Consider the following 25,693-nt stretch of genomic DNA (forward strand, 5'->3'; position numbering starts at 1 on the left):
ACATATTTCTTTGCTTAATGACATATTTAATGACATATTTTTTTTTCATGCCTATATAAAGGCTTGTAATAGATAAGAAAATACCCACAATTGAAGAAGAAAATCTCTTCCTTCTCTCTATTTCCATTTTTTGTTCATGTTTTATTAAATTATTTTTATTTCATATAATAATATATCTTGTTCATATTTTACTAAGTTGCTTTTATTTTATAACAAATATGATATTTTTGAGATCTCACAGCCCTTTTCGTTCCCCAAAGGAAAAGGCAAAGAAGGAAAGAAAACAAAAGCCATCTGACACTACACGCCTACCTTCTCTGACTTCCCCCTTTTTTTTTTTTTACTTCCAATACCAAACGCGCATTGTTCATTGTTCCCGCAGTCCTTTTTTCTAGCTTTCCAGCTACCCATTTTCTCTCTCTCTGCTTACCCATTTTCTTTCTCTAGAAACTTTCCAAGAAAATATTCTCTTAATACTATATCAATTAGAGTTCACAATCTTGTCTGTGTATTTTTGGGATGGGTGTATCAAAAAGCAACAAGAAGCATCAATGTTACATTGCAGTGCCGTCGCAGATAATCAATTCACTTTCTTCTTCAGCTCTTCAAACTCTACTAGAAGAAGCTCCCAAGAAAAAGACAAAGACTACTGATCCTTCCAAGTTGAAGCTTTTGCTCACTAATCCAAGATTCTGGATTGTCTTGCTTTTTCTCTTTGCTTTTGTTGGGATATTGTTAAATATGTGGCTCAACTTTGATCCTTTCTCACAATACCCATGTCCCATTTCTCAAGAAAAGGGTCAAATCTCTACTGCTCCTCAGCTCAGTATTGCTGCTGTGAATGAAAAAAGTATTGTGAATGAAAAGAGTAGTGAGTTCTGGAAACAACCTGATGGGTTGGGTTACATGCCTTGTTTGGAATTTAGTGCAAAGTACAGAAAGGCAAGTGTGGAGATTTTGAAGGATAGGAATAAGTATCTGATGGTGGTAGTTTCTGGAGGAATGAATCAGCAGAGAAATCAGATTGTTGATGCTGTTGTCATTGCAAGAATTCTTGGCGCTGCTTTAGTTGTTCCCATTTTCCAAGTCAATCCTATTTGGGGTGACGAAAGGTTTCTTTTTTCAACTAATTTCTGTGTATTTTTCCAGAAATGGATTTTGCTAAATTTCTTAAGGTATGGTCTGTTTTTTGCTTGGTTGCAGTGAGTTTTCTGATATTTTTGACATGGATCATTTCAAGAAAGTTTTGGCAAATGACGTGCGAATAGTTTCATCGCTTCCGTCTATACATGTTATGACAAGGCCAGTGGAGGAGAAACACACTCCACTCTATGCTTCCCCTCAATGGATACGCTCACATTATACCAGAAAGGTGAGAAAAAGATGATGGTCTTAAGGAAAGACTTTTTTCTTTTGTTGGTATCTTAGCTCTGTTCAGTTTATGATCTATGATATTTAGTAAGTCCATATTGCTACTATATGTTAGCAATAATTGGAGATTGCGAGTGGCGGATCTAGAATTTGATGACTGCGGGTGCCATTTTCTACCATTAGTGAAGGAGATTGGATTGAGTATACATTTAGTCGGTGCAATCCGTCTTGAATTGATTCGATTCCGTTGGTTCGATCCACTTTAAATTAATTTATTTTGATTTACAAGATTTTTGGTGCATAAATAAATAAGTGATCACCAAATTGAATAAGTTTTGTCTAATTCAATCTAATTCTATCGATTTAAATTCTATTGAATAATGTGATTAAAAATATAAAATAAAAATAAACTTCTAAATTAGCAAATACACCCCTTCAATCTTCAATGACTAAATTAATATTATGTGTATTGATGCCATCATTTTAAAAAATTTTGGAAATCAGGGAATAACATTATATGGATAAATAGAGAAAATAATAAAGATCACATTCACACAAAATTTTGAAGATTTTGGAAAAAAACGGAAGGAAAAATATAATTTAATACATAATAAAATGGGGTTGTATAAAGAAAGGACATACAAAGATGCATAAATTAAAAAAGAATTAAAATTGAGAAAGAAAAGAAAGAAAACGGAATATGCACGAACACAGATAAGGGAACTCGCTTTAAAAACTAATGGGAATCGATGTTGAGTCCTTTAGTTTCGAGGTTCAGCAATTTAGCCATGGCACCTGGAGTCAATTTTGCACTTTGAGTGCCAAGCTTTATATATCTAATCGTTTCAATGTAAACCGGTACATATATAAAAAAATTTCCGACCGATCGGGTGGCGTGGCACCCCAAATCAACTACATAGATCCGCCTCTGGAGGTTGCTTTTTATGCTTTGGTGTATTTCAAAGTTTGATCTTTGACAGTCATTCAACTTGTAGTTTTTTAGTTGGCTGTGCAAGGTCTTAGAATTAACTCTACGATAGCTAGAGATATACTCTTACACTGGTCATAAATGCCTGAAAAATTAAGATATAAATACTACTTCAAATCTTAGGCTAGTTAAGAAGGGATTGGTTTTCCATTCTTGTGTTGTATTCTGAGGTAAGGTCTAGCCGTCTAGTCCCCTGCTGTTCTCTTTTGCTTAATACAACACCTACCCTAACACCACAGGTTAGTATTTAACCAAAAAAAAGAATCTTAGGCTTGTCGAAAAGGATATTTCATTGGTGTATAGCTCCATTCATTAGGTTGGTTTGTCTAACTGAAATCTCTAGTGAAAGGTGATTGTAAACAAGTTGTCTATTGTTTCTAGAAGACGCCGAAGGTTCTTGTACTTATAGTTTTGTTTGATCTTGCTGCAGCTTAGAAGAGATGGTGTTCTTCTTTTGCGAGGTCTTGACTCAAGGCTATCTAAGGATCTACCATCTGATCTTCAGAAACTTCGTGGCAAGGTAAACTAAAATTTCATTATTCTATGGTTAAATGCGTGTTATTCTAGTGTATTATGGGACACAATCTTTCTGAATGTTTTGTGAAACTTGCTCCTTAACTAGTTTATAGGAGTAACAAGCAAATGGCTATTTAATCTGGATGTTCCACCCAACTTTTTCTGTCGCCATTATTCTAAAAATGTGCTGTCTTCTAATATAATCCTCTGTGAACTTGTAGGTGGCTTTTCATGCTTTGAGGTTTAACCCATCAATCTTAGAGCTCGGTAACAAACTTACAGAGAGGATGAGGAGCAAGGGACCATATCTTGCTCTTCATTTGCGAATGGAGAAGGATGTGTGGGTGAGGACTGGATGTCTTCCTGGTTTAAGTCACGAGTATGATGAAATTATAAACAATGAGCGGAAGCGCAGACCTGACCTCTTAACTTCAAGGTCAAACATGACCTACCATGACAGAAAACTTGCTGGTCTCTGCCCTTTGAACGCATTGGAAGTTACAAGGCAAGTGTCAAACTTCATGAGAAAGTGTTCTGTTGAAGCACTTTGAACATATTTCTGATTTTAACAAATTTGCAATCTCTTGTTTAGGTTGATCAAGGCTCTGGGAGCTCCAAAGGGTGCTAGAATATATTGGGCTGGTGGAATTCCGTTGGGAGGGAAAGAAGCCCTGCAGCCATTGACCAAGGAATTTCCCCATTTCTATAACAAAGAGGATCTTGCTTTGACTGGGGAGCTTGAGCCATTTGCAAAGAAGGCATCACTTATGGCTGCTATTGACTACATAGTGTCGGAGAACAGCGACGTTTTCATGCCATCTCATGGTGGAAACATGGGCCATGCCATTCAGGTACTGCCTCCAGTCTATATGTTTCTTGCTAATAGTTCAGAACATTGGTCCCGCATTATTATGAGCTTCCTTTATATCGTTGATTGTGGTTGTTTTTTGCAATAGGGACACAGGGCCTATGCTGGGCACAAAAAGACTATCACTCCTAATAAGAGACAAATGCTCCCACATTTTCTTAACTCATCTCTCTCTGAGACAGAGTTCAACAGAATTATACTGGATTTGCACAAAGATTCGTTAGGTCAGCCGGAACTCAGGAAGACAGGAAGGGATGTTACAAAGTACCCTGTCCCAGAGTGCATGTGCAACACTACTACTATCCATTCCTCCGTGTAACTCCTTTCCCACGGCACGCAGCTAACCAGACATTCTAAGCGATGATTTAAGAATCATTGAGAATGTGAATCAGGAACTTCCTGCTAGCTGCATCTGTTCAGAGGGAGGCCTCCCTCAAGATATTCTCTTAAATTCCACAAAGAGGGCATCACTGTTCAGAGGCCCTTAAGGCGGCAGAGGTTGTAACACTTAGATGCAGATGCAGATGCAGAGGGTTACTCTGATTCAAAAGCAACAACACATACAGCTTCATATTCTTTCTTGCTTCTTTCTTTGTAAGTCAATTTCTTTTGAAGTTGGAAAGCTAGGCAAAGATGAATTATTAGTTTAGCGAAAGAAGATGTCATTTATTCAATTCATTCTTTACACATCTATGTAATCCACCACAGTTGATGTATATGCAATATATGTACAAAATTGAAAATTGTACAAATTTTGGAGGTACTTGTACATTAATATTTAATTTTATTCGTCCATAGTTAAACTAATATTGCAGATCTATTGTGAAATCGAAATGAAGTGTTTATTGATTTACTAGATGTTTGCAGCCGAAAAGTCAAAATCCTTTTTATGATACATAATCAAACTTTAGTAATTAACATCAGGCAGTATGTCTTAAGTTATATACATCTTGCAAGTTAGTCCAGCAAGCTAACAGGTGCGGACATTTGCATTCTTGTGTATATATTGCAGATGAAGTATCGTTCAAACATCAGTAGTTCCTTTCTTTCCAGCTTGTCCATATGGTACTTTGGATATTTCTTTTCGCGTAAAAGCTAATGAAAACTAATACAAAGTTGGCATGAACCAAACTTTTATATTTGGGTCAGAAGCCAAAACCATATGGTACTTTGAATATTTCTTTTCTCATACCTGCATTTTCATCATCCATTTAAATTTCATCTTCTAGTGAGCAAAAAGGCATGGCCATCCTGTGTGACATGTTTATAGTATTCTTTGCATGATTTTTCTTCTGCCTGTTCTAGGCTACAGTCATAGTTATGCTTCTAAAGCTACCTATTATAAGACCTTTGATGGCAAAGGAATAACAAGCAGGTTGCCACTTTACCCTGTTGTTTCCTCCAACTGCTAAAACCTTTGAACTTGCAAAATTTGATCAGATGGAGCTTGTGGTTAAGCAGAGTATGGCAGATATTTTAATGACGGGTTGGTACACATGAATTTTTTGTCAATATGACAAGCAATATCATTTTTTATATTTTATAACCAAATTTCATTTTGTTTATTATCTATATATACATATTTAATACAGAAAAATTCGAGGAAGCAATGTCATGTGACACGGCTCGGGACAAGTTGTTTTTGCCCCTGGTTACTGCCGCATCCTAGAAGCTATAAGAATGGAGTTGGTTGTGGTGCATGCTACCAAGTACTTCCTTTTGTTTTTTTAAGGAAATGACCTAGATAAATACTTGCATATTACTTATGTCATTAAACTCTGTCTGTGTGTTTCACAAAGTAATAGCTGATTCTAAACTCGAATATAGGAAAAAGATTGTCGCAACAATGATAATATATTGGTATAATTACAAAAAAATCTTTAAATCATTTACAACCATGCCAACCAACACGAGGACCTCAACTGTGAGGAATATAATGGATGTATAGGATTCATAAGGTCAGCTCCTACTAATTTAAGAATTAAGATTGAGATAAGTTGAGTGATTATAAACGAGTTCTTGCCTATATGGAAACTTCATCATCAAGATCAATCAACACAGCTAGTACCATGGCTACCTTGCCATACTTCTACTGACCGAGTGGTGGTGCTGCCGATATCTGAGCTTTACAAGGTATATCGGCTATTTTTTCCAAAAATAAAAATAAAAATTGATGATATAACTTCTTTGATTTAGTGTTCAATCATCCCAAAATGTATTAATTCACATTTTTTTTAAAAGAGAGTCGAATGAAGTTATTACAATAATATTTTGAAGAGTTTAACATATACACACCGATAATGTAAAAGAAGTTTTATGCTATAACTTACGTATTCGTAACAATCATAATAAGTGTGATTGGTAGTCTAGAAAATAAGCTAGGCAATTACAGCTTGTTTGGATGGTTATTACTTGTTGTATTGTACCGTATTATTACTTCAAATACAATGTTTGTTTTGATTGTTACTTAAATGTTATTGTATCGTATCGTTTAAATCCATTATTACGTAACGATGAAAAATGCCACTTTATGGAACGACCGATTTGGTGTGGTCGCGTCGTTTCCTTATTTTTCTCTCATCTTACCCTTTTTTGTTATTAAATAATCATATTTTATCCTTTACCCTACCTTTTTATATAATAATATTAACTCGTACCTTACTTTTTCTTTATAATATTGCAAGTTTATTCTTCATATTATTGGTGCATGACATTATGAAACAACGTCAAACAATACAATCTATCCTAACATTGTATACATCAAAATGATACAGTATAATACAATACAATACGATACATTATGAAACGATACATAAGAACCATCCAAACAAGTTGTTAGTAAGTTGAATCTAAGGGAGTATATTTTAACAAGTGAAGATCAAATTTATTTCCATGACCTTGTTATACTTTCTTAATATATATGAGTTCTAACTTGTAAATTGACATTTTGGCAACAAAAATTTGAAGAAAATATCAACCTATCTTAAATAAATTCCAGGTAATTTTATAAGAAATTTGGGTTGATACAGGCAAAAAGCTATAAATGGATACCATATGGAGCAGGTTTCGACTTGGGCAACCCACCAAAAATAAATCTGAAGCTGAGTATTCAAGTGTGTGAAGGTGGAATGACCAAATGGGTTCAGTCCCACAAGGCGTGATCCCTGATTACTGGAAGCCTGGCACTACCATTGAAACTGGCATGCACATTCCTGAGGAATTATTCCTTCTTTTCAAAATCGACATGATAGTAACCCGAAGTAGATAATAGAAGAAATAGAACAAAGAAGTTAATATTATTGGTAATAGTTTGTGCAAGAATCTTAAACACAATTACACCAATAAAGTTATCCATATGGAGAGAACAAGGCTTCAAATAAAGTACTTTTATTTATGATAGAACATGCCTAAATAACTAGTACTAATTACATATTTATAGAACCACATAATAAGATAAGATTAGACAATTAAAAACTAAGAATAGACTAAACTGCTGGAGCAGTTCCAGGCAACAGTTGTTGGTTAACAGTTTCATTAGATGTGCATTTCAAAAACTACAGCAGTTGTACTTCATCAAGATTATTCAATTCTTTATTCTTTTGCTGATACTTTCTTCTAGAATAAGTCTTTAGAATTGGGACTCTATTAGTGCCCCAAAAAGATGCATTGTCCTCAAGGCAGAAAGAACGAAATTGAACAGCAAGCAGGTCATAGTCTTCCCAACTAGCCTCTTCAATAGGACAATGACGCCATTGAATAAGTAGTTCCAGAGTTATCACTCTAGATTCTTTCACCCAACGATGCGATAAGACTTTTTCAGGTTCCAACATGAGTTCCAATTCACCCGAAAGTGGTAAGGGTGGTGGAGAGGTAACATCAGAACAACCACGAGCAGGGCGAAGCAACGAAACATGAAAAATGGGATGAACCTTGGATGTTTGAGGCAGCTGCAATTCATAAGCAACAAGACCAACTTTGCGCACAATTTTGTACGGGCCAAAATATCGAGGAAAAAGCTTCTCATTAGGACGTTTGGCTTAACTCTTCTGCCGATAAGGTTGCAAACGAAGGAAGATATCATCACCCACATTAAAAGATAAGCCACGCCGCTTGGAACTAGTTTGAGATTTCATCCTGGATTGTGCCTTCAAGAGATTGGAACGTAGTAATGTTAACATCTGATCTCTCTCCACGAGCTGCTGTTCAAGGTCAACAATTTTAGTTTCACCATGAACAAAGGAATGCAAGGGCGGTGGCTTTCTTCAATACACAATCTTGAAAAGGGTCATATTGGCTGAAGAATGGTAACCAGTATTGAAAGAGTATTCAGCCCAAGGTAGATACTAAAGCCATGACTTTGGCTTGTCGTGTGCAAACCAGCGCAAATAGTTTCGAGGCATCGATTGACCACCTCCGTTTGACCGTCAGTAATGTTATAACACTGTATGTACCCAGTAATTATAGTAATTCCACAGCTTACTCCACCTCCCATTCATTAAAATATCTTTGCATATCTTTGTGGACACCCCATGTGATCGGAGACTATCTTTGGCACGAATGCCCTCTAATATAGTACTTGATAAAGATATGATTTTTTTAGCTTATTCTGTAGAGAGCTCGTTGTATGGGGTAGAATGTTGACCAGTCAAAAACTCTTATGTCTAGAAGATGAAGGTGTCTGAAAAAATAATGTTAAGATGGATGTGCAGGCATACTAGGTTAGACAGAATTAGGAATGCATGAAGTTATCCGGGACAAGGTGGACGTGACCTCTTTGGAGGACAAGATGCGGGAGACAAGACTTAGATGGTTCGGGCATGTGAAGAGAAGAAACACAGATGCACCGGTGAGGAGGTGTGAGAGGCTAGCCTTGAAGGGCTAACAGAGAGGTAGAGGCAGGTCGAAGAAGTATTGGAGAGAGGTAATTAGGAAGGATATGGCGATGCTCCAACTTACTGAGGACATGACCATGGATAAGAAAGTGTAGAGGTTGAGAATTACAGTAGATGGTTAGTAGTTGTCCTTGTTTGTTAAGGTAGATTTAGTGTCTTTCGTGTATTTTCGTATTCCTAGACTTCTGGTATTACTTGTTGTTACCTTCGCTTTGGTTTTCTAATTGCACTACTTAGTGTTAGTTTTGTGTTTTCTCTTGGTTTTTTGATTGGTTTGCTCGTCATTGCCCTTTCCCTTTATCTTTCCTGAGCCGAGGGTCTACCGGAAACAATCTCTCTGCCTTCTTAAAGGTAAGGGTAAGGTCTGCGTACACACTACCCTCCCCAAACCCCACTAATAAGAGTATTTGTTGTTGTCGTTGGAGAGAGCTCACTGCTTTATAAGTAAAGATCAACCTCTGCATACCTTTCTACCCTTAGTTGATGGGGCAGATTGGTAGGCCCAATAAATGCCTAGAAACATATCTGAGATATGTTACCAACAAGCGACCCAAAGACTGAACCAGATAGATATCTCTTGCATATTTATGGTACAATGTTTTTTGAAGTGCTGTAGATTCCTACCAATCCAAATTAAAGTACTATCTGTAACAATTCTTCCACTTTCCCATGGACATCAACATCTTAAGAACTCTCAGTCGTTTCCTCGGTATCAAGAATCAATGGGCTCTTGGCGTCTTCACTCTTTTCTTCCTCATTAGAGCCCTTTTCATCATCCTCTTTTCCTTCTACCTCTGATGGCTTCACTCTCGTCATCTTCATCCGGTTTTCACTTTGGTACGATGATAACTTGAGTTGAGCTTAAATAGAAAAGTGAGGATTCATATAGCTCAACTTGTTTGGGACTAAGGCGTAGTTGTTATTGTTGGTTCTCCATCTGTTTCTGATTCATTCTCTCTCATATATCGCATCTTTTCTCTCTTGTTTGTCTTCACTTTCCTCGTTCATCTTCGAAACCATCCTTCGGTAGGGCTGATATGAAGCTCATGATCGTCTATTTAGTAGTTAATCTTCTAATTCTTTCTTTCGAAACCCTAATTGCATCCAATCTATATATTAATAGCAAGTGGCAGACTAAAAAAAAGTCATGTGGCATAAATAGTTAATAATTAATTATTTAGTTAATAATTAGTTATTGGTTATTATTTTTAAATTTAAATATCTATAAAATAATAAAATAAAATATTTTATCCTTTCAAATTGGAGAATATTTTCAAGTTGGAGTTTTTAAAACATTTTAAAACAAAAAACTAAAATAACCATATAATAAAGAACTGCCAATTTAAAATTTTTTTTTAAAAAAATAATAATTTTTGTTTTCTTTTAAATAAAAAGATTATTTATTCTGAAAATATTTTTGAGAATAATAGAATAAACTAAAAGTTAAAAATATATGTATCTTCTATTATATTATAAAAAGAAAGTAGCATACAAAAATTTAAATAAAGTAATATGCTACTAAACGTTTCTATTAACAATGCAATAATACTAAATATTGAAAAATATAATAAAAACAAATACACAACAAAAAAGTTATTAGATTCCTATATAAGTCTTATTAATATAATAGAGATTTTATTCATTAAATTTCAGATAATATTATTCAGAACAATAGGATAAAATTTTAAATAAAAAAATATTTCAAGAGTAATAAAATATATATCTTCTATTATATTATAAAAATAAAGTAGTATACAAATATATTGAACAAAGTAATATGCTAATCAAATTTTCTATTAACAATGCAATAATACTAAATTATATGTTATTAAAAGGAGAGGAAAAACCCCTCTCCTTAAGCCAAGTGGTAGCCTAGAAAAATACCACATGGCCTAGGTAGTTAATAATTAGTTATTGGTGCATGATACCAGGTACTTCCTTTTGTTTTTTTAAGGAAATGACCTAGATAAATACTTGCATATTTGTCATTAAACTCTGTCTCTGTGTTTCACAAAGTACAGCTGATTCTAAGCTCGAATATAGGAAAAAGATTGTCGCAACAATAATAATATATTGGTATAATTACAATAAATTCTTTAAATCATTTACAACCTTGCCAACCAACACGAGGACCTGAACTGTGAGGAATATAATGGATGTATAGGATTCATAAGGTCAGCTCCTACTAATTTAAGAATTAAGATTGAGATAAGTTGAGTGATTATAAACGAGTTCTTGCCTATATGGAAACTTCATCATCAAGATCAATCAACACAGCTAGTACCATGGCTACCTTGCCATACTTCTACTGACCGAGTGGTGGTGCTGCCGATATCTGAGCTTTACGAGGTATATCGGCTATTTTTTCCAAAAATAAAAATAAAAATTGATGATATAACTTCTTTGATTTAGTGTTCAATCATCCCAAAATGTATTAATTCACATTTTTTTTAAAAGAGAGTCGAATGAAGTTATTACAATAATATTTGAAGAGTTTAACATATACACACCGATAATGTAAAAAAAGTTTTATGCTATAACTTACGTATACGTAACAATCATAATAAGTGTGATTGGTAGTCTAGAAAATAAGGTAGGCAATTACAGCTTGTTTGGATGGTTATTACTTGTTGTATTGTACCGTATTATTACTTTAAATATAATGTTTGTTTTGATTGTTACTTAAATGTTATTGTATCGTATCGTTTAAATCCATCATTACGTAACGATGAGAAGTGCCACTTTATGGAACGACCGATTTGGTGTGGTCGCGTCGTTTCGTTATTTTTCTCTCATCTTACCCTTTTTTTGTTATTAAATAATCATATTTTATCCTTTACCCTACCTTTTTATATAATAATATTACCTCGTACCTTACTTTTTCTTTATAATATTGTAAGTTTATTATTTATATTATTGGTGCATGACATTATGAAACAACGTCAAACAATACAATCTATCCTAACATTGTATACATCAAAACGATACAGTACAATACAATACAATACGATACATTATGAAACGATACATAAGAACCATCCAAACAAGTTGTTAGTAAGTTGAATCTAAGGGAGTATATTTTAACAAGTGAAGCTCAAATTTATTTCCATGACCTTGTTATACTTTCTTAATTTCTAACTTGTAAATTGACATTTTGGGCAACAAAAATTTGAAGAAAATATCAAACTATTTAAAATAAATTCGAGGTAATTTTATAAGAAATTTGGGTTGATACAGGCAAAAAGCTATAAATGGATACCATACGGAGCAGGGTTCGACTTGGGCAACCCACCAAAAGTAAATCTGAAGCTGAGTATTCAAGTGTGTGAAGGTGGAATGACCAAATGGGTTCAGTCCCACAAGGCGTGATCCCTGATTACTGGAAGCCTGGCACTACCATTGAAACTGGCATGCACATTCCTGAGGAATTATTCCTTCTTTTCAAAATCGACATGATAGTAACCCGAAGTAGATAATAGAAGAAATAGAACAAAGAAGTTAATATTATTGGTAATAGTTTGTGCAAGAATCTTAAACACAATTACACCAATAAAGTTATCCATATGGAGAGAACAAGGCTTCAAATAAAGTACTTTTATTTATGATAGAACATGCCTAAATAACTAGTACTAATTACATATTTATAGAACCACATAATAAGATAAGATTAGACAATTAAAAACTAAGAATAGACTAAACTGCTGGAGCAGTTCCAGGCAACAGTTGTTGGTTAACAGTTTCATTAGATGTGCATTTCAAAAACTACAGCAGTTGTACTTCATCAAGATTATTCAATTCTTTATTCTTTTGCTGATACTTTCTTCTAGAATAAGTCTTTAGAATTAGGACTCTATTAGTGCCCCGAAAAGATGCATTGTCCTCAAGGCAGAAAGAACGAAATTGAACAGCAAGCAGGTCATAGTCTTCCCAACTAGCCTCTTCAATAGGACAATGACGCCATTGAATAAGTAGTTCCAGAGTTATCACTCTAGATTCTTTCACCCAACGATGCGATAAGACTTTTTCAGGTTCCAACATGAGTTCCAATTCACCCGAAAGTGGTAAGGGTGGTGGAGAGGTAACATCAGAACAACCACGAGCAGGGCGAAGCAACGAAACATGAAAAATGGGATGAACCTTGGATGTTTGAGGCAGCTGCAATTCATAAGCAACAAGACCAACTTTGCGCACAATTTTGTACGGGCCAAAATATCGAGGAAAAAGCTTCTCATTAGGACGTTTGGCTTAACTCTTCTGCCGATAAGGTTGCAAACGAAGGAAGATATCATCACCCACATTAAAAGATAAGCCACGCCGCTTGGAACTAGTTTGAGATTTCATCCTGGATTGTGCCTTCAAGAGATTGGAACGTAGTAATGTTAACATCTGATCTCTCTCCACGAGCTGCTGTTCAAGGTCAACAATTTTAGTTTCACCATGAACAAAGGAATGCAAGGGCGGTGGCTTTCTTCAATACACAATCTTGAAAGGGGTCATATTGGCTGAAGAATGGTAACCAGTATTGAAAGAGTATTCAGCCCAAGGTAGATACTAAAGCCATGACTTTGGCTTGTCGTGTGCAAACCAGCGCAAATAGTTTCGAGGCATCGATTGACCACCTCCGTTTGACCGTCAGTAATGTTATAACACTGTATGTACCCAGTAATTATAGTAATTCCACAGCTTACTCCACCTCCCATTCATTAAAATATCTTTGCATATCTTTGTGGACACCCCATGTGATCGGAGACTATCTTTGGCACGAATGCCCTCTAATATAGTACTTGATAAAGATATGATTTTTTTAGCTTATTCTGTAGAGAGCTCGTTGTATGGGGTAGAATGTTGACCAGTCAAAACTCTTATGTCTAGAAGATGAAGGTGTCTGAAAAAATAATGTTAAGATGGATGTGCAGGCATACTAGGTTAGACAGAATTAGGAATGCATGAAGTTATCCGGGACAAGGTGGACGTGACCTCTTTGGAGGACAAGATGCGGGAGACAAGACTTAGATGGTTCGGGCATGTGAAGAGAAGAAACACAGATGCACCGGTGAGGAGGTGTGAGAGGCTAGCCTTGAAGGGCTAACAGAGAGGTAGAGGCAGGTCGAAGAAGTATTGGAGAGAGGTAATTAGGAAGGATATGGCGATGCTCCAACTTACTGAGGACATGACCATGGATAAGAAAGTGTAGAGGTTGAGAATTACAGTAGATGGTTAGTAGTTGTCCTTGTTTGTTAAGGTAGATTTAGTGTCTTTCGTGTATTTTCGTATTCCTAGACTTCTGGTATTACTTGTTGTTACCTTCGCTTTGGTTTTCTAATTGCACTACTTAGTGTTAGTTTTGTGTTTTCTCTTGGTTTTTTGATTGGTTTGCTCGTCATTGCCCTTTCCCTTTATCTTTCCTGAGCCGAGGGTCTACCGGAAACAATCTCTCTGCCTTCTTAAAGGTAAGGGTAAGGTCTGCGCACACACTACCCTCCCCAAACCCCACTAATAAGAGTATTTGTTGTTGTCGTTGGAGAGAGCTCACTGCTTTATAAGTAAAGATCAACCTCTGCATACCTTTCTACCCTTAGTTGATGGGGCAGATTGGTAGGCCCAATAAATGCCTAGAAACACATCTGAGATATGTCACCAACAAGCGACCCAAAGACTGAACCAGATAGATATCTCTTGCATATTTATGGTACAATGTTTTTTGAAGTGCTGTAGATTCCTACCAATCCAACTTAAAGTACTATCTGTAACAATTCTTCCACTTTCCCATGGACATCAACATCTTAAGAACTCTCAGTCGTTTCCTCGGTATCAAGAATCAATGGGCTCTTGGCGTCTTCACTCTTTTCTTCCTCATTAGAGCCCTTTTCATCATCCTCTTTTCCTTCTACCTCTGATGGCTTCACTCTCGTCATCTTCATCCGGTTTTCACTTTGGTACGATGATAACTTGAGTTGAGCTTAAATAGAAAAGTGAGGATTCATATAGCTCAATTTGTTTGGGACTAAGGCGTAGTTGTTATTGTTGGTTCTCCATCTGTTTCTGATTCATTCTCTCTCATATATCGCATCTTTTCTCTCTTGTTTGTCTTCACTTTCCTCGTTCATCTTCGAAACCATCCTTCGGTAGGGCTGATATGAAGCTCATGATCGTCTATTTAGTAGTTAATCTTCTAATTCTTTCTTTCGAAACCCTAATTGCATCCAATCTATATATTAATAGCAAGTGGCAGACTAAAAAAAAGTTATGTGGCCTAAATAGTTAATAATTAATTATTTAGTTAACAATTAGTTATTGGTTATTATTTTTAAATTTAAATATCTATAAAATAATAAAATAAAATATTTTATCCTTTCAAATTGGAGAGTATTTTCAAGTTGGAGTTTTTAAAACATTTTAAAACAAAAAACTAAAATAACCATATAATAAAGAACTGCCAATTTAAAATTTCTTTTTTTAAAAAAAATAATTTTTGTTTTCTTTTAAATAAAAAGATTATTTATTCTGAAAATATTTTTGAGAATAATAGAATAAACTAAAAGTTAAAAATATATGTATCTTCTATTATATTATAAAAAGAAAGTAGCATACAAAAATTTAAATAAAGTAATATGCTGCTAAACGTTTCTATTAACAATGCAATAATACTAAATATTGAAAAATATAATAAAAACAAATACACAACAAAAAATTTATTAGATTCCTATATAAGTCTTATTAATATAATAGAGATTTTATTCATTAAATTTCAGATAATATTATTCAGAACAATAGGATAAAATTTTAAATAAAAAAATATTTCAAGAGTAATAAAATATATATCTTCTATTATATTATAAAAATAAAGTAGTATACAAATATATTGAACAAAGTAATATGCTAATCAAATTTTCTATTAACAATGCAATAATACTAAATTATATGTTATTAAAAGGAGAGGAAAAACCCCTCTCCTTAAGCCAAGTGGTAGCCTAGAAAAATACCACATGGCCTAGGTAGTTAATAATTAGTTATTGGTTATTATTTTTATATTTAAATATCTATAAAATAATAAAATAAAATATTTTATCCTTTCAAATTGGAGAGTATTTTCAAGTTGGAGTTTTTAAATCATTTTAAAATAAAAAACTAAAATAACCATATAATAAAGAACTGCCAATTTAAAATTTCTTTTTTAAAAAAAAATATATTTTATGTTTTCTTTTAAATAAAAATATTATTTATTCTAAAAATATTTTTGAGAATAATAGATTAAACTAAAAGTTAAAAATATATGTATCTTCTATTATATTATAAAAAGAAAGTAGCATACAAAAATTTAAATAAAGTAATATGCTACTAAAAGTTTCTATTAACAATGCAACAATACTAAATATTGAAAAATATAATAAAAACAAATACACAACAAAAAAGTTATTAGATTCCTATATAAGTCTTATTAATATAATAGAGATTTTATTCATTAAATTTCAGATAATATTATTTAGAACAATAGGATAAAATTTAAAATAAAAAAATATTTCAAGAGTAATAAAATATATATCTTCTATTATATTATAAAAATAAAGTAGTATACAAATTTATTAAACAAAATAATATGCTAATAAAAGTTTCTATTTAATGCAATAATACTATATATTGGATAATATAATAAAGAAAAATACAAAACAAAAAAGTTATTCAATGACTATACAACTCTCTTTAATTTAATAGAGATTTTATTCATTATAATTCAGATAATATTATTGAGAACAATAGAAATTTTTTTAAAATACAAAAATATTGCAAAGTAATAAAATATATATCTTTTATTATATTACAAAAAAAGTAGTAGACAAAAATATTAAATAAAGTAATATGCTAATAAATATTTATATTAACAATGCAATTATATTAAATATTGGATAATATAATAAAAAAATACATAACAAAAAAGTTATTCTATGACTATATAAGACCCTTTAATTTAATAGAGATTTTATTCATTAAAATTCAGATAATATTATTGACAACAACTGAATAAAATTTAAAATAAAAAATATTTCAAGATTAATAAAATATATATATCTTCTCTTATATTACAAAAAGAAAGCGTGCAAACAAAAATATTAAACAAAGTAATATGCTAGTAAAAATTTCTATTAATAATGTAAAAATACTAAACATTGGATAATAGAATAAAGAAAAATATAGAATAAAAAAGTTATTCAATGACTATATAAGTCCCTTAAATTATTAGCGATTTTATTATTGGGTATATCACATTGACAAATAAGATGACAATTGAAATTTATTAAAGCAATACGATCTAATTTGTTCAAACAAACCCCATCACAATTTAATTAATATTTTTTAATATTGACCGCGCATCGCGCGGGTACGACTACTCGCTAGAGTATTAATATTGTCGTTCTTTCTTACTTATGTTCAATAAATTGGAATCATTACAAAAGGTTTGATACTTTGATTCATACCCTACTCCAACTTCAACTCTCATCTCTGTTGAATTTTATCCTTCAATAAAAAAAATATCCTCTAACTATAGTCTAATCTACAACTTCACCTCCTACTCTTAAATATGTAATTAAGTTAAACATCCATATTTGGTCTTACCATTCACCAATCTAAAGTTAATCAAAAACCTCACCCCGAGAATACAATTTCATGATTGCGGTGTTCATTGTAATACCCTTGAGAGAAAATATTCTAATTTCTTTGATTTTATTAGTTTCATGTTTGATTTGCAAACTTACACACATATCATTTTTACCAATTTTTTGCACGATCGCTTTTATCTATAAGATCCATTCCTCTCCTTCCGTTCCCACTCTTGTTAAACAACAACTTGATTATGCATCAATCAGTAGTAACTTTTTTTATGAAAAAAATAAGATATTAGTAGTAATTTATTTTTCAATCTACGGAGTAGATTTTGAAAATAAATGGATTGGAGATGCATTAATATCCATGTGCATTATGCCAACAAACTGAATCCGAAATATAAATAAGATACCCAATTGGGTCAGGCCAAATTAATTGTAATTTCTTGCTAAGCCTTTCAAATCGCCTATATAAAGATCCTTAAGGAACACTACATCCATCCATCAGAAATCAGAACCAATCCAAATAGATCCTATTCATGGCATCTCATCAATGCTACTCCAAATGTGCAAACTACGTAATCTTACGTTGTACCTTTGATGATATGCCATGACATGAATATGGACTTATTTGCAGTAAGGTTTTTGACCCACTTAAGAGTGACCAGAAATATCAAACGTGGAGATATATGTAACCCAGATTGCTACAATTCGATCATGTTCCCGGCACGGGCGGAGCCAGGAAGGTGGTTCATTCTTCGCCAGAAAGTTACACTATATATACTAAGCCAAAATTATTTTTTATGTATATATAAAAGATGTTGAGTCCCCTTGATTTCTTCATATATTTACTTTTTATATTTTGAACCCTTTTACTGAAATTCTTGACTCCCCCACTAGAACCATATTTGTGAATGGTAATGTTAGTAATGATATGTCAGGAACAATGATCAATTTATAGGAGTTTATTTCAAGATGCTTATGTCACCAGGCCGCTTTGATGTATAGATATTCTCCTTTTTCAGTTTTTTTTTTTAATTCTAACAAGATTCCTGGCTGTGAATCCAAAATGATACAAGTTTAGAGCTACAAACTAATACTCCCTCAGCCCCATTTTGACGAAATATGGTGTTTAAAATATAAAGGAGGATTTTTGACACGTAATTATAAGGGTAAAGGGCCAAATATATCTCTTTACTTTTAAAAATAATTTATATTTAACCTTCGTTATACTTTACGTACAAAAATACCCTAGACGTTAGCAAAGTTAATGAAAATATCCTTATTTTTAACGGAGATCAAATTTTAAGTTCATACTATACCCGTGTTATCTTCTAATTGGATATTTATATTTAGTTATTATCTAAAAATAATCCTTTTTCATTGAAAAATTTCATTCTGTTTCCTTTTCTTCTCTTTATTTTCTAAGTCCTTTGTCACTGCCATTTCTCTTTCCACCATTTCTTCTTTTCTTCTTTCATTCTTTTTATCTTTTTTTCTCTATCTCAATTATGATATCAGAAGTACTATTGAGAAACTTGACATTAGCCAAGTTGGGGCTCGCACTTTATGAGCAATTGCTGCAATTTGCAAAGTTAAGCTCTTGGTCAAAGATAAGTGCTATAATACATTTTGCTAGATATTTTTATTGGGTGTTAACGAATGTCATTGATACTTCGGATCTGGTGGTTTTTTTCTGGTCGGAAATCTTGTTTCTTTTGAAAATGAAAAAAAAGCCTCCGCACTACACTTAAAATCTTGCCGGAAAAAATGGTGCCGCCGGACCTTAAGCTTTCCGACCAACCAAAATTTTCTCTCAACCTTTAACCTACTTTAAATTCTCTTTTCTTTGCCTTCATTCTGTTTAGTATCAGTCCCACCATCAGATTTCTCTATAAAGAAAAAAGAAGAAGAAAGAAGTAAAGAAAAATGGCGGAATGGAACAACCAACGAAACACTTACAAAAAAGAAAGGAAGAAAGAAAGAGAAAGGAAAAAGAAAAAGAAGAAAAAGAAATAGAATAAAATTTTCAAATGAAAAAGAAATTTTGTTAAATAATACTGTCTCTGTTTCAATTTATGTGAACCTATTTCCTTTTTAGTCTATGCTAAAAAGAATGACCTCTTTACTTATTTGGAATCAATTTACCTTTATGCAATGATTTATAGCAACATAAAATATATGTGTTTCATTCTACACCACAAGTTAAAAAGTCTTCTCTCTTTTCTTAAACTCCGTGCTCAATCAAATGGGTTCACATAAATTGAAACAGAGAGAGTAATTAAATAAAGTCGTCCAGTTAGAATATGACACTTGTATTTTAGCTTGCCATGGTGGACCTCCGTTGAAAATTAGGGGTATTTTTATGTAGTATAACGGACGTTAAATGTGAATAATTTTTAAAAGTAGAAGGGTATATCTGGCCCTTTACCCTAATCTTAGCTGGCGTTTGGCCATAGATTCCCAAATTTATTCTGAAAAATCTAATTTGAGTGAAGTTTGGTTTGAAGATAAAAATGTGTTTGGACATCTGTTTTGGGTGAAGTTTGGTTGGAAAAACATGAAACATGACTTATACCCACAAGTTCTAAAAACTATCACAAATACCCAACAGTACCATTATCAATAATATTCATTATATTATCGCAAACCATAATCCTGAACATAAATAAATTTGATACAAAATTATTATTTTTATAATGAACTACATGATACACTATCATATGACCGAGAAGACGAAGCAACATCGTTACAAAATAATAAATGGTGGACTCTTTTATAAAATACAAAAGTTTGGGGCAATTTTTAAAAAATATAATAGTGATATTTTGGCTTAGCTGGTTTTGGGATTTGGGACTTGAGATTTGGCCAAAATGTAGGCAAAATATATGGCCAAACATGTGTTTGCCAAATAAAACCCAAGTTTATTTTGGCAAAATATATGGCCAAACATGTGTTTGCCAAATAAAATTCAAGTTTATTTTGACAAAATCTATGGCCAAACGGATCCTTAATGTGTAAAAAAGTCAAAAGACACTTCTCATAAGGTCCAGACAAATCATGTCAACTCATAAAAGAAACATCTCAATAAGGCACAAGTGAAAAGTAAATTTTTAGTATAAATTTGTACTATCAATCTTTTTGGGACGGACAAAAAAAAATGTAGTGCTGAACAAATTGAGATAGATGGAGTACCTGTTTTAGCATGCTAAAAATAACATGGCCAGTGGTTTGCTTGGAGAGATGTTATTCAAAGATAGAGGCTTTCGTTCATGACCAGCTGTTTGAGATAAATACCTTTGATGAGAATATAGTTGAATTGGTCTTTTGGCCATTTGACCATGACAATGCTGACTTTCCCCTCAGCCTTAGGAGTTTGACAAAGAAATACATCACAGATCGCAGTTACAAGTACCTATGAATGAGATATACACTGGCCATGTTATTCACCACTGAGATATACAGGGTAAGGCCACTAACTATCTCATGGCGAATCTATGTGAGCTGCAAGAGTAGCTGATGTTTGACGTGAAGTGAGGTGTGGCAACAAAGATTAAGTGCAGGAATGAATCAGAGTTCTCTTCAACATCCTAACGTTTTCCTTACAAGATCCAATCTTTACATTGGCCAACCCAATATCTCTTTGCCATGCAACTTCAGAATCCCAATTATAACTGTTTCCTTATTGACAGCAAGAACAGGATCACATTTAAGGAGTTTTGTGTTTTGCCAACACAATCAATGATTTTCCTTTCACGCAGTTAGAAAAGCCAATTCTTTTTCAAGGAGCAACTGGTTTCTCATCTCCCTTGTCAACACCCAAATTCCTAGACCCGTTTCACCAATAATCTCCACAAGAACAGAGGCCATCCTTGAAATGATGATAGCGATTGACATCTCTGATAGTGATTTCTCTCTCTGTTAACTTTGAGATAAACTTGATTGCAACATGACAGTCCTCGCAAACTCGGAGGTTCTTGGTGATCAAGAGCTTTGTCCCTGGGGGTGTACTAATTAGTCCAAAAGCAATCGCTAGCCTTTCACTGTGGCTGCAGACCATTCTGCTCTTCTCGTCATCTTCCACATCATGGAAAACAGGTGTAATGTTTGGTACATAACCAGCTTGTACCATTCGTGCTCCCAAACTATCTAGCTCTGCATAAATCTCATCAGACATAGGATGAGAGGTATCCCCCGAGAGAAATGCATGTACTTTGTTTTTAACTTCGATCCAACTGTACGCGATGGTTTTCTTTACACCTCTTTCATTCATTAGTTCTCTAAGCTTTGCAACACCTTCCCATCTACCTGCTTGGGCATAAATGTTTGACAAAATCACGTAATTTCCTGCGTCATCAGGCTCAAGTTCAATTAACCTCTCCAATGCCAATTCTGCAAATTCCACATGACCATGGATTTTGCACGAATTAAGCAACGCACCCCAGACACCAGCATCTGGAATAACTTTCATCTGCATCATAAGTCCATAAGCCTCATCTAAGCGACCACTATGACCTAAGAGATCAACCATGCATGTAATGTGCTGAATGGTTGGTTCAATTCCGTAATCTTTTACCATTGAATCAAAATACATTTTCCCTTCATTCAACAAACCTCCATGGTTACAAGCAGATAAAACCCCAACAAAAGTTATATGATCTGGCTGAGCCTTATCAACCATCTGATTAAACAAACTAAGTGCTGCATTAGCATGACCATGCATTGCATATCCCGTGATCATTGCATTCCAAGAAACAACTCTTTTCTCCTCGAGTGCTTCGAACAAGATCCTAGCAACATTCACAGACCCACTCTTGGCATACATATCCACGAGTGCTGTCTTCACTTTGTCCAGAGAGTCAAAACCCTGTCTCCAACTATACCCATGAAGCTCCCTTCCCTGTCGAAGGGCCGCCACATCAGCAGAAGCAGAAATAGCAGTCACTAAGGTCGCCTCCGTAGGTCTAACACCTTCACATGCCATTTCACCACATAAAGACAAACAATCCTCAGGGTGACCATTTTGTGAGTAAGCAGCAAGCATTGAATTCCAAACAACTACATCCCTCTCCGCAACATTGTCAAACACCAGCCTCGACCTACCAACACAACCACACTTAGCGTACATGTCGATAAGGGAAGCACCCACGAAAACATCCTTATCCCACTTCGTTCTTTTTGCGTGTTCATGAATATCCCTCCCCACATCTATCGCTGACAAGGCCGAGCACGCTTTTAACACAAATGGAAAGGTAAAATTATCAGGAACAAGCCCATAATCAAGCATTTGATAATACAAAGAAATTGCAGCCTGGTAAGGTCCATTCCAAGCATACCCACGAATCAAAACATTCCAAAGAAAAATATTTCCTTTAGGAATTCTATCAAACAGGTGATGGGCATTCGACAATTTATCACAAACACAATATAGATTGACCAACTTCGTTGCCAAATTAATGTTGTAGCCTAAACCCGTGAGGCAGAGATGCGCGTGGAGCTGTTTTCCAGGCTCAACTGCTTTCCGAGCGATGCAAGATTGGAGAAGAGAGGCGTAATGTTGAGTTGGGTTTTGTGAAAATGAGTGTTGATGATAGTGATGAAGTTGAATAATAATGTGTCTAATATAAGGGAATGAATTATTTAAGTGTTCTGTCGGATTAAGAGCAGAGGTGATTTTACCCTTACGAGCCGACCATCTCGCAATAATTGATAGCATTTGAAAATTTTGGTACGAGAAAAAGGAATGAATTTTTTTCTAAATAGTAGTGGTTGTAACAAATACTAAAAGGCGGGAAAGCCAAAAGCTTCCAAACATGTCGTGCTAAATGATGATAAAGATGACAGAAAACAGGTGGGAACAGTAAGAAGGTTTACTAATTTAGATTCTTCTGTTAAATATTGTTTTCAATAGTTTTTGTACTTCAACGGGAAAATTGGGCTTGAATTGCAAAAAAAAAAATTTTAGAGATGTTTTTTTAAAATGGTCCTCCACCAAAGCTTTTTACAGAAATTGAAAATCCGAAATAAACTTTGGCCGGAACTCGAACAGAAACGACGACACCCAACGATGCCTTAGACCAGAAATCCAACGATGGTACCTGAAACCTGTACGGTGCTTCGATGGTGATGCTAGGTCCTAAGTTGGTGATTGAAGCTCACTTAAATTTGAATTTGAAAATTTTGGTTTTCAAAATTAGAATCTATTTCGAGCGGGTAATGATGAAATATATTAGGTACATCTTAAATCGTTTGAATCTCAATTTTAAGATGATTTAGTGGAGATTTGAGGTAGTTTGAATTGAAATTTGAGCCGAACACCAAATTAAAAGATGAACATGGAAGAAGATAAGATGTGTATCCCTTGTGTATCCTATATATATCATTTGTATATCTCATATGTATCAAATGAAGATCCTGTGTGTATCCCTTGTATATCTATGCATATCCATGCGTGAGATACATGTCAAATGCATGTGTATTGTTGAAAAAAGGAAAAATACATAAAGTCCCTCCTAAACTTGTCCCAAAAATTTGATTGAATACTTAAACTAAACGGGTATTTCTTAACCCCTCCTAAACGCATTTACAGTGAATTATTTTTACTCCTAATAGCTGATGTGGCAAGAGAATAAGAAAAAAAAACTTGTAAGCACGTACATTTAACAAAAAGGTGGCCCCCTCTTCTTTCTCCTTTTTTCTCACCCCGTCCCTTTTTTCTTCATAGATCCTTCACCAAATCCTTCCCCAAGTCGAAACCACCCAAATCCTTCACTAAATTGCTTCAAATTTCAGATATAGACTCCACAAAATATACTCAGATTTCAACTAGACTTACTGGAAGAATTTTAAGAAGCAGCTGTAGGAATTTAAATCTATGAAAAAGCTTTGAAACACATATAGGCCAATTGAATAACCATTCAATGTCTTGCACTTTCAATTTCCGCCTCTTTCTATTCGTTATTTTTTAGCAATTCTTTTGTGAAATCTTAAGAGTTTTGGAGTCTTAACTTAAACAATAAGAGCGAATCTACGAAAATCCTAACTCAAATCTGACGTATCCAGCAAACAACATATGAAGTCTTTTTTTTTCCCCTTTGAATTGTTTCTGAAGGAGAAGACTGGCTTGTGAAGGAGAACCTGAAGCCATATGACTTCAGAAAGATAAAGAGAAAATCACAAAAACTCCAGTGCTAAAGCTCTGTTTAATAGATGATCCTGGCTTTAAGGTATCCCCACATGGTCGCTGACATGGTGCTGATGTGGCGCGCGTGTAAAATACCTCATATTGTGAAACTGGTGTTAGTGTTTCAAGGGGAAAATAATTCACTCCAAATACATTTAGAGGGAAAAAAATACCCGTTTACTTTAAGTGTTCAGTCAAGTTTTCGAGACAAGTTCAGGGGTCACTTTATGTATTTTCCCTTGAAAGAACTTTACACTCGATTTCTACTTCAAATTTTTACTCGAAATTAGTTCAAATCACTTTTAATCTTCCCCACAAAAGTGCTCTCAAAATCTCCCACGACCAAGTGAATGTGCATGGAAAAATGGACTAAGTCGCAAAATAAATGCACCTCTGCTTAGCGATTTCCCCTGAGGTCACTTAACCGCATATGCGGAACCGCAGGTGTGGTCAAAAAGCCGCATCTACAATCCCCCACAACCTTCAGCCTTCAAGCTTCTACGGACGGGGACACGCTTCTACGGGCTCGCTTCTGCGGATAACTTTCGCTTCTTCGGATCCACTTCTGCGGACTTCCTCTGCTCTTGTGATCTCAGCCAGTCGGCCCACTTTCACTTTTGCGGAGCCTCCATCGCACCTGCAGACGCGCATATGCGAAACAAACCTCACACCTGCGGCCACCCAGCTCCAGCCAAAGTCCTCTTCTTCGACCACAGGGCCGCGTCTGCGTGCTCGCACCTACGGCCATTTCCTCGCAGGTGCGATTGCACCAGATTTGAAGCCACTAGCAGTTCCCAAGTCCAAAACTAAGTCTGATTCGCACCCGAAGCCCCCCGGGACCCCATCCAACTACACCTATGCATCCAACAACATGATACGAACTAAGCCGAGGCCTCAAACCTCGTTAAACAACATCGAAACTACGATTCGCACCCCAAAACCAAATTGAATCAACTTATGAACTTCAAACTTCACAATTTGCTCCGAACACACCGAATCATATTTAGACTTCTCGGAATGACACCAAAATTTGCGTACAAGTCATAAATCACCGTACAAATCTATTTCCAGGCTCGGAATCCCAAACGAACCTCGATAACACCAAAGTCTAGTCCAAACCAAATTTAAAGAACTAGAAACTTTCAATGAACCAACTTTCCACATTAAGCGCTGAAAAACCTCCCGGATCACCTGAAACCCGATCCGAATACGCGCAAGCCCAAATTCATTATACGAACCTATTGGAACCTTCAAATTCCAGTTCCAAGGTCGTTT

At 34.5% G+C, this 25,693-nt stretch overlaps 2 protein-coding genes across 2 annotated transcripts; one reads left to right on the forward strand and one right to left on the reverse strand.

The window, feature by feature from the left end:
• The first annotated feature begins 366 nt into the window (after nucleotides 1-366).
• On the forward strand, nucleotides 367-4,571 carry LOC107794347 (O-fucosyltransferase 20). The gene is made up of 6 exons (XM_016616827.2): nucleotides 367-1,112; nucleotides 1,204-1,372; nucleotides 2,790-2,879; nucleotides 3,097-3,380; nucleotides 3,468-3,726; nucleotides 3,832-4,571. Exons 1-6 carry the CDS (start codon nucleotides 520-522, stop codon nucleotides 4,060-4,062), a joined length of 1,626 nt encoding a protein of 541 aa, XP_016472313.1. The 5' UTR covers nucleotides 367-519; the 3' UTR covers nucleotides 4,063-4,571.
• Nucleotides 4,572-20,280: 15,709 nt separating this feature from the next.
• On the reverse strand, nucleotides 20,281-23,435 carry LOC107762029 (pentatricopeptide repeat-containing protein CRR2, chloroplastic-like). The gene has a single exon (XM_016580337.2). The coding sequence runs from the start codon at nucleotides 22,949-22,951 to the stop codon at nucleotides 21,074-21,076; it is 1,878 nt and encodes a 625-aa protein (XP_016435823.2). The 5' UTR covers nucleotides 22,952-23,435; the 3' UTR covers nucleotides 20,281-21,073.
• Between the last annotated feature and the right edge of the window lie 2,258 nt (nucleotides 23,436-25,693).

This window comes from Nicotiana tabacum, chromosome 4, assembly GCF_000715075.1.
Source record: "Nicotiana tabacum cultivar K326 chromosome 4, ASM71507v2, whole genome shotgun sequence".
NCBI lineage: Eukaryota > Viridiplantae > Streptophyta > Magnoliopsida > Solanales > Solanaceae > Nicotiana > Nicotiana tabacum.